This window comes from Martes martes, assembly GCF_963455335.1.
Source record: "Martes martes genome assembly, chromosome: 17".
NCBI classification, from domain to species: Eukaryota; Metazoa; Chordata; class Mammalia; order Carnivora; family Mustelidae; genus Martes; species Martes martes.
Genome location: NC_137905.1, coordinates 26868417 through 26887148, shown reverse-complemented (window position 1 = coordinate 26887148; position 18732 = coordinate 26868417). Strand labels below are relative to the sequence as shown.

At 54.7% G+C, this 18732-nt stretch overlaps 1 protein-coding gene across 2 annotated transcripts; it reads left to right on the top strand.

Annotated features, from left to right (window-relative positions):
* The first annotated feature begins 856 nt into the window (after positions 1-856).
* On the top strand, positions 857-18318 carry ADGRG5 (adhesion G protein-coupled receptor G5). 2 transcript variants are annotated; one of them, XM_080829037.1, is made up of 14 exons: positions 857-953; positions 1080-1127; positions 2421-2621; positions 7259-7360; positions 7552-7636; positions 8233-8389; positions 8957-9073; positions 9585-9698; positions 11387-11539; positions 12282-12403; positions 12662-12930; positions 13973-14087; positions 16508-16785; positions 17174-18318. In XM_080829037.1, the coding sequence occupies exons 4-14, from the start codon at positions 7297-7299 to the stop codon at positions 17272-17274; spliced, it is 1575 nt and encodes a 524-aa protein (XP_080685163.1). In that variant the 5' UTR covers positions 857-953; positions 1080-1127; positions 2421-2621; positions 7259-7296; the 3' UTR covers positions 17275-18318. The 2 variants fall into 2 exon arrangements, with proteins under 2 accessions (XP_080685163.1, XP_080685162.1); XM_080829036.1 differs by having other exon boundaries at positions 949-1127.
* Positions 18319-18732: the final 414 nt, after the last annotated feature.

Sequence of the window (18732 nt, the reverse complement as noted above, 5' to 3'; positions counted from 1 at the left end):
GATCAGGTCACAGGTGCTTAGATGTCCCTGCTGCTGCGGTGGCCGTGGTGGGCCTGGAGACGTGGGTCTGCGCTCCCCCTAAGTCTCGCTGCCCTCAGAGGCGCAGCTCTCTGCCCGCTTCCTGTAGATGCCTGAGCTACCCCCTGTGGGTTGTGCTTGGGTGGGGGAAGAGGGAAGAGAGACCCTGTTGGGACTTGCCTGCTTTCTCCACTTTGCTGCCTCCCCATCTCACCCTGGGGATAGGAAAGTACATTCCTGAGTCAGAATTTTCCCAGGGAGTTTGGCTGAACGAGAGAGAGCACCCTGCCTCCCACCCATTCACACAGACACCTCCCCTTCCCCTTGGGGGTTCTGCGGAGGAAGTAGCTGGAGCGGGACAGGCGGACCAGCCCTCTAGCCACAGTCTGGCCCGGTCTTCTGTGCTCTCCGTTCCCAGCGAGGCCTTTCCACAGCTGTGAAACACGGTGCTGGGGGCTTGGCAGCATCACCCCTCAGAAGCACCACACTACCCCGTGAGGTGGTACTGTCTCATCTCCACGTTAGAGGGGAAACCGCGGCTCCGAGGGTTTCAGTCACTTGCCCAAAGTCCCCCAGCCAGTAAATGGCAGGCCTGCGGTTTGAGGCCCAGCGGTCAGACCCCGCCCTTGCCTGAGGCTGTGGCCTTCTCAGTCTCATTGATTGTCAGGTCAGGCGGGGATCATTCTCCCTTTTCTGAAGGTGGGGAAACTGAGGCCAAAAAAGGTGCAGAGTGGAGGTGGGGCTTGAAACCTTGCCGGGTGCTACGTGGGCCAGCCCTCCCCCGCCTCCCCACAGTCCGAGCACCTCTGCAAGGTTCAGCTACCCCCCCGGAAGTGCTGCAGGCATCAGGTGAGGGGCGAGAGCAAGAGATGTCCTGCCCAGCTACCAGTTCAGAGGAAGCAAAAGGCTGCTGGCAGGGAAAGAAGAAGTGAAGCGTGAGTGTGGTGTGATGTGGTGTGGGGGCGCCGGGTGAAGAGAGAAGGGGAGGGCTGAGGACCCGGGCTGAGCGGTGCAGAGAGGCAGTCCCGGCACACACACCCAACTTCCCTTTCTCTCTGTAGACAGGACGGTGACAGCGACGCAGCAGCTGGACAGCAGCGGCCCCACAGGTCAGCCCCACCGGGCAGTTCTATTTCTTGCTCCTGCAGCTCTCTGTCCTCATCTGTCAGCAGGCACTGGGCTTGTCCCTGCCTTGGTGGGCCCAGGATAGGTGACATCCTCGGGGCTCCCGGCTGGGGACCCACCTCATCCTCTTCACCCTCTGGTGGCAACTCCAGAATCCCTGGGAATGTAGAAGTCTGTCGATCTCTCCATCTATTTTTTAAAAGATTTTATCTATTGCTTTGATAGAGCATGAGCAGGGGGGTGGGGAGGGCAGGCAGAGAGGGGGAAGCAGGCTCCCCGCTGAGCAGGGAGCCCGCCTTGGGACTCCATCCCAGGACCCTGGGATCATGACCTGAGCTGAAGGCAGATGCTTAACCCACTGAGCCACCCAGGTGGTCCTCTATTTATTTTTTTAAAAGAGCAATTTAAATTAAGGAGTGGTTAGGCACTGGGTTCAAATCCTAGCTCCCCACGGTGGCCTAGGGCAAGTTATTAGACTTTTCTGGATTTCAGTTTCCTCATTGGTAAAACGGGGTGAATCTGGGAACCTGTACCACGGATGACATGGGGGAGGGTCCACATGTTTCTACCCAGAAATTTCTAGCCCAGAAGTTTCTACTGGGCTAATGTGAGCTGGTGCCCTTCCTCTCAGAGTGACCTGGACTAGAGCCTGGGGACAGTATGTCTCAGGGAATTAGCTCTGGTGCTGGCTTGGTCGCAGACTCTGGCTGGGTCTTGGCGTGGCCTCCCTTTCCCTGCCTGTGAAATGGGGCTAAGAATGCTACTTGTCAGGGATTTCCTGCGGAGACCACGGGTTCACTCATCTCCCAGGCTATGGTGAGGCCAGTGGTGGGAGCTCCAGCCTGTGGCTGGCAGGAGTGGCTCTTTGGGGCAGGGGGGCAGCGGGGCCACATGCAGGGGTGTGACTGGCTCAGCAGGCCTGGGGCTGTGGGAGACAGGGTGGGCTGCAGGGGGGTGGGGGATGCATGGTCAGTCCCAGGGAGGATTGCAGGGGGTCCCAAGTCTTATGCTCAGATATATCCTGGGCTGGGGCTTTGGATCAGAGCCCTAAACTTGCAGTGAGGATTGTGAAAATGTCTCTGAGTCTCTTTTCCCGGGAGATAGGTCTCCTTGGCCTCACTTTATGGACAAGACACCCTGAAGCATGGAGAAATGGACTTATTGCCCAGTGTCATGGCCCAGGCACTGACTACTGGAACTGATTATCAAATTTGCATCTTCTAAAGCCTGTGGCCTACGCTCTGCATGTTTCCCCATCTCTTTGTTGGCCTCGACAGAGTCTTACTCATCTGTAGAGCAACTGAGACACCCAGCCGTCTTGGAGAGGCTGCAGTGCACAGCGTGGGAAGGGCAGCTGACTTGGAGTCTACAGCGCTGGGTTTGAGTCCCAGCCTGACCACTGGCCTGCTGTAACCCCAGGCCAACTCTTAGCGGTTTCCAGTTTCCCCACGATCACCTGGAACCATCTTGGACATTAGGTAAGGGAGTTCTGTTTCCCAGGGAGCCCCAGATAAGGAGCTGCAGGGTAGATGGTGAGAGGGTCAGTGAGGGTGTGGGGTGACCAGGCACAGTGGCCGCTCTGAGGGGCTGGGGAGAGGGCTGCTGAAGTCTCAAGCGGAAGTGAGGACTGCGGTTCGCCCCTGGGAAAGGGAGTAGAAACCACAGCCATCTGGGGTACTTGGAGGAGGTCTCACTTTTTTGGCCTTGATTTCTCCAGCTGGTCGTGGGGTTAGGCCACGCTCTTCCCTCTGTAGACACAGAGCAGGGTGGCCAAGGACCTGGGGTCTAAGCCTTATGGTCCAGACCCTGGAGGTCAAATCCACATTGTGGTCTGGGCCTCAGTTTCCCCATTCACACAGTGAGGGAGGGGACAAGATGACCCAAGATCCTGTCTGCACTATGGGGCCCTCAGTCTTCTCATCTGAAACGTCTCAAATTGTTTCCTTCAGCGCTTCCTTTGTCTCCTCAGATCTTTCCCTCCTCTCTTCTCTGAGATTCTGAGAATTGCCCAAGATAACACAGCCGAGTAGCTAACCAAGTGGCCAAATGATTAAGAACCCGGCGGTCCATGACTCCAACCAAAGTCTCTCTTCTCTCTCTCTCTCTTTTTCAAAGGTTTATTTATTTGGGGTGGGGGAGGTGTGAAGTAGGGGCAGAGAGAGAGGAAGAGAGATATTCTCAAGCAGACTCCCCACTGAGCACGTAGCCTGACCAGGGCTCAATCCCACAGCCCTGATATCGTGACCTGAGCAGAAACCAAGAGTCAGATGATTAACTGACCAGACCACTTTCTAGTCTCTTTTCAAATAAACACATATATTAATACATAATGTTAAGATAAATGGATGGGAGCACCCAGAAAAAAGTATTGCATCCCCATTTCATACTGTACTCCAGGATAGATGCAAATGAACTAAGGGTTCCCATGTGAACAATGAAACCTCACAAGTCCTACCAGAAACTTAGGAGAATTCCTTTGTACCTGGAGTAGGGTAGGTTGGCCTTTCTAGCTTTTACTCAAAATCCAGAAGCCCAAAGAGAAAAATAGTGGTAATTCTGGTCACACAAAAATTATACACATAAACAAAGACTTATACACGGCAGAAGGACCATATGTAATGTACAAAGGCAAATGATAAGCCAGGAAACATATTTGCAACTCACATAATAGACCACGGGCTGATTTCCCTACTATGTAAAGAGTTTCGAGAAGATGGTAAGGAAGCTTTGAACGTAAAACAAAAATGGGTGGATGGTGAACTTGGACTTGGGAGAAATGTTGTCAGAACAGCTGCACTGTTGGAAGGAACCAAAGACTGGAACCCACACAGCCTGCTGTTCTGAGGGCATCTGCTGAATAAGTTAGCGCTTTTCCCTCCAACGTCAGACTGTGCAGTTGGAAAAGAAAAAGTGGAAACTCTAGGTACTGTTACAGAAAGCTCTCCAAGATGTATTTTCAAGCCAAAAAAGTTTTCATATAAGATGAGGAGAATCTTATATCCTTATATTTATTTGAGACTTGGGAGGATTCAGCAAACACTAGCAGCAGTAGTTACCTGGGGGAGACTACCTGGGAAGGGAGTGGTTGGGTGACACAGGAGACAGAGATCATTTGCATTTACACCTTTGTGGACTTACTTATTGTTTGGATTTGAAAGATGTAAATTTCTAAACTCTCTGAAGAGCAGGGGCGTCTGGGTGGCTCAGTCAAGCATCCGATTCTTGATCCCCAGCTCAGGTCTCGATCTCGGGCTCGTGAGTTCAAGCCTTGCATTGGGCTCCATGCAACAACTCTTTTAAGAGTAAATAAAAATTGAGAAACGTGTAACTGTAATGTATGGGGTAACATTGGGAAATCGGGGCACCCAAAACAAGAGTCTGAACCTCACCACACACAAGTGACCCCCACAGCTTTCAGAGCTTGGGTCTATAAAAAATGTGACTTTTACAAGGATTGGATTACATTGCTTTGCAAGATATATTTTTTTTCATAAATAATAGGCCACCATTATTTTTCCATAATGGTAGTCATTTGGAGCATACAAAATTCTAAGCATTAAAGACTTGTTTTTCTGTTGTGAGGGTAATACATGTTTGTCGTAGAAAATTTGAACTGTACCGGAAAACCTAAAAAAGAAAGGAATCCTCCTCCCCATAACATTACTAATATTTTGGTGACCGTTCTTCTAGATACGCTCCTAGGCCTAAACATGTATATTACCATAAATTTCCATACATGTAATTCCATTGTGTGTGTTCCGTTCTACTGACCCTTTCTAGGCAGTGAATGATAAACCGTGCTCCTCTTTTATGTCCCTAATGACATCATGATTTTTGATAGTGAAATGGCATTCCATTGTACTGAACTTTGAATTTTTTACTTTGGAAAACAACGATCAGTTCACAGGAGGTTGCAAAAAAAAATAGTACAGAAAGATTTTGTATACACTTCATCCAATTCTTTATAGTCTCCTCCTTCTCCTTTTATTTGTTGTTTATTTGTTCCATCCTGGAACCTTCTTTTCTCCTGCTGCCTTCTGGATAGGATAGACCCTGGTCCAGCTGTCCCACCAACACCCGGGGGGAAGTAGCTTCTTGCATTTTCTGTGAAGTAGTTTCACCTCTTCTCTGGAGGGGTTTCCTGTACCCTATGTTGTCTTTCATGATTTACTCCCTTGTTTTCTTGGAGCGTATCCTCCAGCAGCTTTCTGAGAGAGGGTGTGTGCTTTAAAATACCTAGTGATCCTTGGTTGACCATTCATCTTTGAGAGTGCAGCACTAACACTTAACTGCTTGTCGGAGCTGTTGACTGGGAAAATTTCACCCTAAGTTTGGTCCTGGGCATTTCATTGAGGAGCACCAAAACATCTGTAATGATAGGATATTTTTCTTGGAATGGCCAGTTCTTTAGAGAAGAATTTTCTTCTGCCTTAGAGCATCACCACCTGGCTGTTGCAGGCTTCTGGAAGCTGAGTGGAGGAGGAGGTGGGAAGGAACATTGCTTAATTTTTCTATACATGAATGGCATCCCATCCTTCCCCTTAGATTGTCTATCATGCACTGTCTCCAGGGAATGAACTTTATGTTGGGGTGGCGTTGAGAGTGGTAGTGTTGTGACAGTGGTCCTGGACACCCCAGGTAGAGGAGGAAATCTGGGACCCCAGCTGGTCACTTTATAGACTCACAGTTGGGCCACCTAGGTGGCTCAGTTGGTTAAACATCGGCTCTTGATTTCAGTTCAAGTCATGATCTCAGGGTCGTGAGATCGAGTCCCGTGTTAGACTCTCTGCTGAGTGTGGAGACTGCTTGGATTCTCTCTCTCCCTCTCCCTCTGCCCCTCTGCCCCCTCCCACCCCAGGCTCACACATGTGCTCTCTCTCTCTCAAAAAAAAAAAAAACAAACAAACAAACAAACCACCAACTCACAAGCTTCTATATCCCATTTTTTTGTTTTACCCCTCATCCCTGTTTTTAGAGGTTCTTTATGCCTCTAGTTCTCAATTGTTCCCAGGGTTGTGAGGCTTCTCCCTGTCCCCTTCCCACTTCCCTTCCCTCCCCTCTCCCCACAGCAGGCATTCGGGGTGACACCTGCTTTGGCATCTCCAGAGTTTTGCTAACCTTTCCCGCCTGCTGTCGTCTTCTTTCTCTTTGTTCTGTCTTTGCAGCTCTCTGCCCATTTTATTCACTCACTCTCGGTTTAGTGGAGTTTCAGGGGATTTGACATAAATTTGCTATATTTAAGCAGAAATGTCTTAGTTTATTTTAAAACCACAGAAGGGGCGCCTGGGTGGCTCAGTCGGTTAGGCATCTGCCTTTGGCTCAGGTCATGATCTGGGGGTCCTGGAATCGAGCCCTGCGCTGGCCTCCCTGCTCAGCAGGGAGCCTGCTTCTCCACCTGCCGCTTCCCCTGCTTGTGCTCTTTCTCTCTCTCTCAGATAAATAAAATCTTAAAAAAGAAATTTTTTTTATTTTATTTATTTATTTATTTTTTTAAAGATTTTATTTATTTATTTGACAGACAGAAATCACAAGTAGGCAGAGAGGCAGGCAGAGAGAGAGGAAGGGAAGCAGGCTCCCTGCTGAGCAGAGAGCCCGATGTGGGGCTCGATCCCAGGACCCTGAGATCATGACCTGAGTTGAAGGCAGAGGCTTTAACCCACTGAGCCCCCCAGGTGCCCCAAAAAAGAAATTTAAAACCACAGAAAATGAAAGCTTGGAGGGACAGACCTTTGTCCAAAGTCACATGTGGATCAATGACAGAGGCAGACAGGATTACATGTTGCTTCCAAGTGGCTTTTCCTGGATGAAATCAGGGCCCCAGAGGAGCCCCCAGAGAGGCCATTTTTGGGGTCAGGGAGTGACTCAGGCAAAGCTGTTACTGACAGCCATTTCTGAACAAATGGTCAGGGGTTCTGGAGTCATAAAGACCTGACTCAGGGAACCTCATGTAGAGCAAGACCACTTCCACCCTGAACCTCAGTTTCCCCATCTGTGAAATGCAAGAGTAACGAGGATCAATTAAGGTGCTAGACGTCCTACACTTGGGACATGCCAGACACCTAGAAGTGAGAGGTCACTCTCTTACCACGGTGACAGTGACGTGCATCTTTTCTAGGGTGGAAGCCGGTTCTCAGAAGAGACCGGGTACAAGGCATGGATTGCCGGGGGGCCTTTTTCCTCTGCCTGTGCTTCGTGACTTCTCAGAGTGAGACAATGGGTAAGAGGGTGATGCTGAACTGGGGGGCCATCCTAGCCCGGGCCCCTGGCTGTGACATGAAAGGGGGATCCCTTGAACCAAGGGAGCTTGAAAGGGGGCACCGTGACCACCTCGGGCAGCAGCAGGACTGAGGCTGGGGTGGACGGCTCAGGGACAGAGGCTGAAATAGAGGTCTGACTTGCTCCCTGCAGACACATCCCAAGAACCCCTGCGATGCATGGAGAAACTGGAGACCATAGCCAAAGGCCGCAGACCGGGTTCTCCTCCTCTTTCTCAGTGAGTCAGGAGATCCCCTCGTCCGCCTAGAGTCAGCTGTGCCTCCTACCCCCAGCTGGCGCCTTGAGTCAGTGGTCCGGGGCTGTCCAGTGTGGACCGTTAATCCATTTATTCAACGTGCATTTATTGAGTACCTACTGTGTGCCTGGCACTAGGTTCTGGAGAGGCAGGATAAACATGCCCTGCCCTCAAGTCTGCTCTCTGGCGGGGACCTTTATCTATGGATGCCATGAATCCTGGTGCAGAATCCTGTCTCTGCATTTGTCCGGGAAGGAGGGGCAAGACTCGGGTTGGGCTCTCTGGGGTCCGCGATCTAATGGGCGCGCAGCTGTGGGTGAGGGGATAGGGCTGGTGAGTGGCCAGGGAAGCCCAGGGACTATCAGGCATTTGCTTCCGCAAGGAGGTGTCAACAAAGCTGGACCAGATAGAGAGGTAATCAGGAGGCGTGGTTGAGTGGGGTGGAGAGGTAAGCGTGTGCCAGGGATGCGGCCTGTACTGAGGTCTGGGGATGGGAGAGGCCCCGCCCTTCTAGGCTGCCTGGGGCCCCTCCAGCCCCCAAGTCCACCGCTGACCCAGGTCAGCTCTCTCGTGCTCAGCTTCATCCAGGACCTGGAGAACAGCCTGTTGAACGCCAGCTTCAGGGGCAACAACCTGACCTTGCAGACACGCTCCATCCAGTCACTGATCTTCAAGCTGGGCTGCAGCTTCGCAGGCCTCTCACTGAACAGCACCACCATGGAGCAGTACTCCCAGGTCCGAGGTGGTGGTGGGGGGCCGGGATGGGGGGCAGGCGGGGGCTTAAGGTCCCGACTTCCCTCCCCCTACCCAAACGAATCCAGTCTGCCCACCTAGCTGTGAGTTGCCTCCTCTGTAAAATGGGGCTGATGTCCCTCATGCAAATGATGGAAAAGGGGGTACCCTGTGGCCCCGCAAAGGTGGCATTGTCTTCCTGCTTTTGCAGGTCTATGGAGGGAGGCAGCTGTGGGAGAGGCCAGGGAATCCAGGGTCCTCAGAAGACCCTGGTGTGATTCCTACTGAATGCCTGGGCGCTGAAGGCAGAGGAGCTCCAGCCCCAGGGGCCCCAGCCGGGTGGGGTCATTTAAGGTGGGGCGGCCTGGAGGGAGGGCCTAGGACCTTAGCGCTTTGGGAGGAGGGGCAGCCTGCGTACCAGGAGAGAGCTCTGCAGGTGGAGGCTCAGAGGAATGAAATGCCTGGGGTCAGGCCGGGAAGGCGTCACAAGGAGTGGGGAGCAGTGAAAGTGTTGGGCCGGCTCCAGAGGCCATGCACCCCAGGCTGAGCCTGTCTGCGCCCCCTCCATAGGCTGGGGTCTCCCACGCCATGCATTTCCCGGCGGAGCTGACCAAGGACGCCTGCAGGGCCCGCCCCAGGGTGCTGCGTCTCATCTGCATCTACTTCTCCACAGCCTACTTTTTCCAGGTCTGTGCCTTGGTGGGCCAAGCAGGGTGGGCGCGGGCCCCTTCCTGGGGGCACTGTGAACATCCACACCAGCGACTGGCCTTGTGGCAGGGACTGGCACTGGGTGGGACCAGCCCATCGTGGCCCCAGGCATTGCCCCTTCCGGGCCTCAGTACGAGGAGAATGGTGGGAAGGCCCACTTATAGGAAACCTATGTGTGAGCCTGTCCTAGGGGAGATAGACAAAGATGCCTTTTTAACCTTGGCTTTGAAAGTGAGTGAGGATAGTGATGAGCTAGGATGGAGGCTGGAATGCACTCAACACAGGGCAGAGAGGTGTGGGTGGGGAGAGGACAGCTTTCTGGGTGGAGGGGATGGGGCACGTGAAGGATGCAAGGTTGGCCACGCTGGCCGTGTGACCGGCATGCTCCTGGCTCTCCTCCGGGGGAAGGGGCTGGCAAAGGCGGGCTCTCAGCCCTAAGCGAGGGTCTCCGTGCATCCCCTGCAGTCAGCCCTTCTTGCTGTCATTCCAGAATGCCAACTCACTTGTGCTCAATAACTACGTCTTGGGGGCCCGGCTGAGTCAGGGACACGTGAACAACCTCAACGAGCCTATCAGCATCAGCTTCCAGCACAACCAGAGTCTGGTACTTTTGGGGGGGGTCCCCCCATTTCCACCTCTCCCCTTCTCCCTTGTGGCTCTCCTGTTGAATTTTGGCTTGACCAAACCCAAATCTGTGGCAGCATTTTGGAAACAAATGATTTCAAATCTATCACAGTTTAAAAATTCCTGTCAAAAGAATCAGAGAGAAGTTTTTAGTTACTGCAGTAGGCAGGATTTTTTTTTCTTTCTAAGTAGACACCATACCCAGCATGGAGCCCAGTGCCAGGGCTTGGGCTCAGGACCCTGAGATCAAAACCAGGAGCTGAAATCAAGAGTTGGAAACTTAACAAAATGAGACACACAGACGCCCCCTAGGCAGGACTCTGAGTTGCAAGTGATAGAAAACCAAGTGAAGCCAGCTTAAGCACAAAAGGGAATTGATTGACTCACGTAAATAAAATGTCCAGAGCTGTCAAGCTTCAGGCTTGGCTGGATCCAGGGCCTTATATAATGCCATCCTGACTCAGCCTCTTTCCATTTCTCAGCAATGGTTTCCTGCCTTGGCTCTCTACTCTGGCAAGATGGCAGCTTAAGTGCTAGACCTCTGTCCCCTCTTCCCAGCAGGCTCTTCCTCATCAGTGCAAACCAGGGTCCCCGAACGGAGTTCTAAAGGTCCAGCTGGGTCATGTGTCCATCTCTGAACCAGGTCGATGGAATGTGGGATTGACCAGGCCCGGGTCACATGGTTCAGGGACTGGGCTGGATTCATCTGACCTGCCATGGGGGGAGGCATGGGTCCTCCAGAGAAATGCAGAAGCTGATCCTGGAGGAAGGAAGAAGGGCTGCCGGGTGGGCACAAGCTCTGAGGCCTCTACTCTTCTGGCCCTGGCATCCCTTAAAAGCCCAGAGCCTCTGTGTTCTGCCCTGACTTCCCGTCAGCCTCTTTGGGACTGTGCTGCACTCCCAATTTCTCCACCATACTCCCCTCCCCTCTTTTTTTAAAGATTTTATTTATTTATTTCACAGACAGAGATCACAAGTAGGCAGAGAGGCAGGCAGGGCGGGGGGGAGCAGGCTCCCTGCCAAACAGAGAGCCCGATGCGGGGCTTGATCCCAGGACCCTGAGATCATGACCTGAGCTGAAGGCAGAGGCTTTAACCTACTAAGCCACCCAGGCGCGCCCCCATACTTCCTTTTCTTTGCTCTGAGGCTTTGCCCCTGCAAAGGTTCATTCCTCAGTGGTTTTCCATGGCACTGCCTGTGTCATTTGCCCCCCCTCCACCCACATGACTTGGCATCCAGGTTGTATGTGAGTGAGTCTCTCCCCCACACTGGGCTTGGGGCTGCACCATCATTGTTCTCCATGGGGAGGAGGGGAAAGGGGACAGTTGATTACAGAACACCTACTGTCCAGCCAGAGCTGGACCCTCAAGATTCCTCACTGCCTGTAATTTAATACCATCCTTGGGACTTGGGTATAGATGATCCCATTTTGCTGATGAATAAACTGAGGTTTAGAGAAGCTCAACAACTTGCCCAGGTTACTCTGAGAGTCAGAGTAGAGGTGAGGCTGGAATCTGGTTCTGTCTGTTGCCAAAGCCCAGCCAGTGCCTGGTAAAATGTTGACTAGGGTGCAGTTGAAGCAACTTTGGCCCCTACAATTTCCAGACTCTGACCCACGGCCATCCCCCACATCCCTTGGATGCACCCAACTCCAGCCTCTTCCCTTAGGAAGGCTACACGGTGACCTGTGTCTTCTGGAAGGAAGGAGCCAATAAACATTACTGGGGGGTCTGGAGCCCTGAGGGCTGTCGCACAGAGCAGCTCTCACCTTCCAGGGTGCTCTGCCGCTGCAATCACCTCAGCTACTTTGCTGTTCTCATGGTATGTGTGTCTCCAGTCCAGCTGAGGGGAGTCAAAGCAATAAAGGGCCCCATGTCTAAGCAAAAGGAGCAAGGCAGAGGTTGGTGTGGGGGACAAAATCCAACTCAAATGGGCTTAAGGAGATAAAAGAGAAACTTATGAACTCATGTTGCTGAAGAAGCTATGTTGGGCTTCAGGCACGGCTTGATCCAGATGCTCAATATCACCAAGACAGGGCTCTATCTATCTCCCAGCCGTGCTTGCTTTGTGTTGGCTTAGCCTTCGGACAGGATTTCCCCACAGAATAATAATGTGGCTGCTAGCGGACCCAGGCTCATGGCCTACTAGCTGTTAGGCCAGTAGAATGAGAGCTTTCTCTTACCCAATTCTGCCAACTAGTCTTGGGATTGGGTCCCACTGCGTTAGAGTGTGTCCCACTCCCATCCCTCAACCAGTCACTGGGCAGGAGGAGGGAGGGCTCTGATAAATCAGGCCCACTGCACCTGTTCACACATAGTAGGACCGGCCATGTGCACAGACAGTGGGGGAGGGGAGGTTCTCCTAGAAAAAGGGAAGATGGGAGTTGGGGGGGGGGCAAAAGCCACTGTGTCTGCCAGGGCTTTTTTTTTTTTTTTAAAGCCAGGACCACAGTGAGGTTTGTGGTGCGATAGGGGAGTTTGGAGCTAAGGTCTTAGCAGGTCCCTGTCACTGTCGGGAGGGCATTTCCATGCTTCTGTCCCCCATCTCCCCTTCCTTCCTGCAGCAGCTGTCCCAAGCCCCGGTCCCCAGAGAGCTGCTGGTGCCTCTCATATACATCTCCCTGGTGGGCTGCAGCATCTCCATCGTGTCCTCGCTTCTCACTATCCTGCTGCACTTCCAAGCCAGGTACTTCCCTGCCCCTGGGCCAGGCCTGCCCACCGGCTGCGGCTCAGCACCCCTCCTTCTTGTCTAACTGATTCCCCAGGGCAGGGTGCGCTCCTCCAGGGCATGGAGGTTGGGAGGCAGGAGACCAGCCTTGCTGTGTGGCTGCTGTTCAGTCCCTGCCCCCCACCCCCAACCTCCGTCATGTGTCCCTGAGCCCCGGGGGGTGGCACTGCCTGGGTGATGTCCCCAGACCATGGAAGGTCATGCTTCCACGTGCAGGAAGCAGGGCGACTCCATGACACGCATACACATGAACCTGCACGCCTCCGTGCTGCTCCTGAATGTCGCCTTCCTGCTGAGTCCTCTGCCGGCCACATCCCCTGTGCCTGGGTCAGCGTGCACAGCAGTGGCTGCCATCCTGCACTTCGCACTACTCAGCTGCCTCACCTGGACGGCCATCGAAGGCTTCAATCTCTACCTGCTCCTTGGGCGCGTCTACAACATCTACATCCGCCGATACTTGCTCAAGCTCTGTGCAGTGGGCTGGGGTAAGGAGAACCTCCCTCCGATCTTGCTCCCTGAGGCTTCCGGCTGGACAGTGGACAGGGTGTCTATCTCCCCTCCTGCCCTTCTTTTCTCCTCTTCCTCATCATAGTTAACGCATCCTGAGCACAGCTCATCCCTGTCAACACTCGCCACTACTTTCTGCTCTACTGTTCTTATCATCCATTCTACCTCCGACATCTCCATGACCATCACCTCCAACATCTTCATCACCCCCACCTCCAACACCTTCCTCCCCTCCACCTCCAACACCTCCATCCCCTTCACCTCCAACATCACCTCCAACACCTCCATCATCACCTCCAACACCTCTATCATCTCCTCTGACTCCTCCATCACCATCACCTCCAACACCTCCATCACCATCACCTCTAACACCTCTGTCCCCTCCACCTCCACCACCTCCATCATTACCTCCAACACCTTCATCATCACCTCTGACTCCTCCATCACCATCACCTCCAACACCTTCATCAGCATCGCTTCCAACACCATCATCTACCAACAACATCACTACCACCTCCGACACTCCCATCACCTCCGCCATCATCTCCACTATGTCTACCTCCAACACTGCCATCAACGCCACGACTACGTCTACCCCTGTCTTTACCACGACCTTCACCTCCACCTCCATCATCACCACCATGCTCATCCTCGTCTTCAACACTATCTCTGACGCCACCATCACTGGCACCTCTAACCCCATCCTCGCTCCTCTTTACTAAGTCGGTTTCCTCCTGAGTTCTGCCAGCCCTCTGTCCTTTTAGCTCCATCTCCCCACCACCACTGCCACTCCCATCCCACCCTGGAGCCCTCACTGATACCATCTTGGAGCGCAGCCTCCTCTAAGACCTACAGGCTAGGTGCCCTGAAGCTGGACCGTATGGCAGGGCCTGGGGGCTCAGAACAGACCTTCCGCTCCCTGCTTGCTCAGTGGAATTCTGTTTTAGCAGCCCCAGGGACCCATGACCAGCCCCTCTCAGGGTTACCTGACAGGTGCTGAACCTCTGTCTTACCTCTCAGGGGTCCCAGCCCTGCTGGTCCTGCTCCTTGTTGTCGAGAGCTCAGCATACGGACCCTGCACAATTCCAGTCTCCGGCAGCCAGGAAAATGGCACGGGCTTCCAGAACATGTCCATGTGAGTGCCCTGAGGGGTGTGGCAGGCTCTCTAGCTCTGGCAGAAGGGCCCAGGGGCTCTGAACAGGGTGTCCTGTAGGCAGGGCACTGGCTGGGGGGCGAGGAGGGGGCTGTGTCTCAGAGAGGGATAGTTTCCAGGCTTTGCCATAGCCCTTCTGCTGGATCCCAAGGTCTCCTGCAGAGGCAGGCTCTTGTTCTAGGCTGGCGACCCCTAGGGAGCCCAGCATGAGCTCTGGTGCCTGCTCATGGGCTTCCATGCCCAGGGCAGCAGGACCCCCGGCTCCTGGCCGAGCGCGGCGATTGGCCCAGCTCCCCCTCCTGCTCTCCGACCCTGCTCCAGTAGGTCAGCCCGCGCCTGACTCTGCTCGCTCTTCCCACCACCTTGCTATGCTCCCTCAGGCTCCTGTGACTCCGACCTGCTCCTGCATAGTGCTGCCAGCCCTCAGACTGTCCTCAGCAGGGAGAGCACTGCGGGGGCTGGGACCCTCCAGGGACAGGGCTCGGCATGTGTGTGTGCGTGTGAGTGTATCAGGTGGCCTGGGCAGTCTGCGGGACAGACTCTGCTGCCTTTTCCTGTGCCCTAAGAATGAAGGTTCTCACGGCCAACATAGGGAGAGTAGCTGAACGAACCCCTGTAGACCTATCTCCTGTTTAAACTGTGCAGCAAGGAGTAGGTCCTACTGTCAGCCTCTGTTTACAGTTACGGAAACTGAGGCATGGGCTGCTGAAGAACCCCACCCAAGGAAACCCAGGTGGTTCCTGCCGGAGCTGGGACTTGGCCATAGGCAGGCTGGTTCCAGAGCACCCCTACCCCCCCACTGCCCCTCCCAGCCTCCTGGAAGGGAGGTCGGCTGGGGTTCATTCCTCTCACTGTGGGGGTGGGGCTGCTTTCTTAGAGGTGTGACTTAGGGCTCCTTCACCATGTAATTTTTTTTTTTTTGTAAAGATTTTATTTATTTGACAGAGATCACAAGTAGGCAGAGAGGCAGGCAGAGAGAGGGAGGGGGAAGCAGGCTCCCTGCTGTGCAGAGAGCCTGATGCGGGGCTCGATCCCAGGACCCTGAGATCATGACCTGAGCCGAAGGCAGAGGCTTAACCCACTGAGCCACCCAGGTGCCCCACTATGTAGTTTTTGTATAACATGTGCTGGGGACCGGAGGACTGGGTGGGGGCAGGAAGCACAGTGTTGCTGGGCTGTCACGGAGTACCCCACTCCAAGAACCCCCCTCTCCGAGTCTCCCTCCCTTCTCCCTCTCCCCTGGGGTTCCGTGACTTTTATTCTCCTGCATTTATAAAAACCTTACCAAGTCTATTTGTGTTCCTGAACACAGAACAGCAATAACCAAACCTTTGAAAGGAACTCCAATGCCCTCCGACATGTTAATAAGGTTCATAAGTTGCAACATAGCCAGCCCTGCGGGACGGTTAGGTGGCAGTGAAAAGGAATGATCCATGAGCCCCTTGCATAAATCTCCCAAATAACGATCAAGGCCCCTTGTGGCTGTGGCGGCAGGTGCCCACGGCGGGGGCCTGAGTAGGGGGCTGGGACAGGGGCACAGGCTCTGGGCTTGGAGCGCAGGGCTTCAAGTCCCACCTTTGCCTCTGAGCAAGCCCGAGCCTCAGTTTCCTCCTCTGAGGGGCAGGGACGACTATGGACCTGCCTCATACGGCCCTCATGTGGAGTGGATGGGCTCCCTCACGGAAAGCATATGACATGGTGTCTGACTGCGTGAAAGGCAACGCCTGTCTCGCCAGTGTCTCGGGGACACAAAGAGCGTGAGGACCTCAGGGAGGGTCTGGGAGCAGGGCTGGGGCCACGGCCAGGCCTCTGCTCTTCCCTTGGCCCTTGGTGGCCTCATCCTGCTTCTCACTCGATGTGCCACAGCTGTTCGCTGCTCGTGAGTCCCATCTAGCTGAAGTGGGGGGGGGGTGTCCTGGGGCGGGGTGCCCTTTGCACAGAGTTGGTGCTGAGATGATGTTGACCTCGTGGTGGGTGGGAGGAGAAGCCTCCAGGAAGAGGGCCCTGGACCAGGGATCCGGTAGAGTTTTGGACAAGTAGGCAGCTGGGCTGGCCATGGAAGGGGAGAGAGGTGAGACGGAGAAGTGAGGACAGAAAGAGTTTTCAGGTGAGTAAAGGCATAAGAGGGCCCTGTGTGGTTGGAAAGGAGAACACGGGGAGCTTCAGGTCGGGGGCCGAGGTGGCAGGGGGACCCTAACGTGATGGCTTGGCTGGAAAGCTGGGCCCCGAACCTCACACGTGTGGTCAGACAAGAAGCAACAGGTCTGGCCTGGGAGACAGGACCAGGTTCAGGAGCCCATCCAGAGGCTCAGAGACCAGGATCTCTGTACCCATGCCCCTCCCCCGCCAGCCTGGGGCGCCACGCCGACCCTGGCACGTCCCCCTCCCTTGCTCCCCTGCAGGTGCTGGGTGCAGAACCGCTGGGTGCACAGTATCTTGGTCATGGGCTACGGCGGCCTCACGTCTCTTTTCAACCTGGTGGTGCTGGCCTGGGCGCTGCGGGTGCTGCAGCGGCTGCGGGCCCGGGACAGGGTGCTGAACCCGCGGGCCTGCCGGGACAGCGTCACCGTGCTGGGCCTCACCGTGCTGCTGGGCACCACCTGGGCCTTGGCTTTCTTCTCCTTTGACGTCTTCCTGCTGCCTCAACTCTTCCTCTTCACCACGTTCAACTCGCTGTACGGTAGGGCCCGCGGGAGGCATGCAGGAAGCCCCCGAGCATGGTGTTCGGCCCGTCAGATGTTGACTGCTCAAGGCTTCAGGTCAAGGGGGCAAGTCAGGAGCTGAAATTGAGCTCCCCCTACCCTGCCAAGCTGGTTTGGGGCTCCTTCTGTCCACAGAAAGGGGCATTTCCTCCTAATTTGCACAAAGGCACCCTCTGGCCTGCTGACAATTGGTCGGCCAGCTTCTGTGCTCTGCCCCTTCTGGTTTCCAACAGGGAGGGACTCTGAGATTTTCTCCTGGGCTTTAGGGAAGCCCAGCTAACCCCCCCACTGAGGAGGTCCCTGGATTCTGGGTGAGGCCCCGCGTCTCTCCTTCTAGTCTCCTGCTGACCTGCTTTTCCCTTGCAGGTTTCTTCCTCTTCCTGTGGTTCTGCTCCCAGAGGTGCCACTCCGAGGCAGAGATGGAGACCGAGATGGAGGGGTTCAGCTCCTCCCAGACTATGCTGTAGTCTGGGCCTCCTCGCCCAGAAGCCCTGGCCTCTCTGGCCGCCTGCAGCCCGAGGCTCCGGGCTCCCCCCAGAGAAGGTGGCAGGCCAGCTGCTGGACACCAGGGGCCCCTGTGGCCTCCAGGGAGTCTTTTCCACCTCCGTGGCTTCCCCAGGCCCAGAGGGCAGTGCGCTGCTTTGCCTCCCCTGGCTTCCTGGGGATGGGAAGGCAGAGCCTCTTTCCTCGCCTCTGAGGCAGGTGGCCCGTGGCCAGGTGGCCGTCTGATAATTGGGTAGGTTTGAATTGCCCCTGGTAGGCGTGACCCTATGGAGTCCAAACCCAAGCTCAGGCTACAGTTGTGGAGAATCAGCATTGCCCTTGACCTCTGTCCGAGCAAGAGGGAGAGGGCTCCTAAAGCCAGCTCCATTCCTGGGCTGCACACCAGGGGGAGCTGTTGGCCTGTGCATGGAAGCCATTGGCTCGTGGAATCCTATCTGGAAATACTGCCGCCTGTCTGGGGACATGACACACCAGATGGAGGGGTCCCGCTTCCGGGACTGCTCCTGCTGAGTGACCGAAGAAAGGATTCTCGCACTGTTTGCACACCCATTTCTCTTTTCCCAGCACAGCTGTTCGCTCTGGGTCTTGGGGTCTTGGGCATCCATGGCGCTAGAGTAGGTGGGCCGGGGGAGGCACTCAGAGCCCCGCTCGCTGCAGGCCGTCAGACAGGTAATAACGACTTCGGTGAGGGTCCTGGAGCCAGATTCCTTTTCTTCTGGGGAGGGGCGGGGGTCCTCTGCTCTCCGTTTATTTCTGGATGCCCATAGCCCTTGGCCAGCTGTTGAGTGCTGTAGGCTCTGGAACCCGACTGCCTGGGTTCAAATGGCCTTACCATTTGCTAGCTGCATGACTGTGGACAGACCACTCAAGCTCTCTGCGCCTTAGTTTTCCCATCTGTAGAATAGGGACAGTTGTGGTGCTGATTTTGAAGATGAAAAAAAGAATCCATGTAAAGAGGCTTAGCAAGTAGGGAGTGCTCAATAAATCATTATTATTGTTACCATTAGTATTTTCGCTATTATTATTAACAGAGTTGACTGAGAGGGCAAACTATCTAAACTCCAGGCCTGACAGGCCCAGCTCCTCGCTGGACACAACCTGCTTTCCCTCAGCTCTGTCACTTCCTCTTCCACTTTCCCTAGAATGGCCTTTGCTCTGACTCCAGACAGTGTCCCCCTACCTTTATCAGGGTGATGTGGGTCCCCATCCAAGCCCCCCTGTCACGATTGAGCCCCATCCTGAGTGGCACCGGGCCGCTTGGTCCTTGGGGTGGGCTCCCACGCTAAGGAGGGGGCAGAGGGATCATGGGAAGGCCCAGGCCCTCTCTGGACCAGCTCCAGGAAGTGGTGATGCAGCTGGGCCTTGCCTCTGACTTGGCCCACCCCACTGGTTCAGGCCCAGCCTCTTACACACTCCCAAGC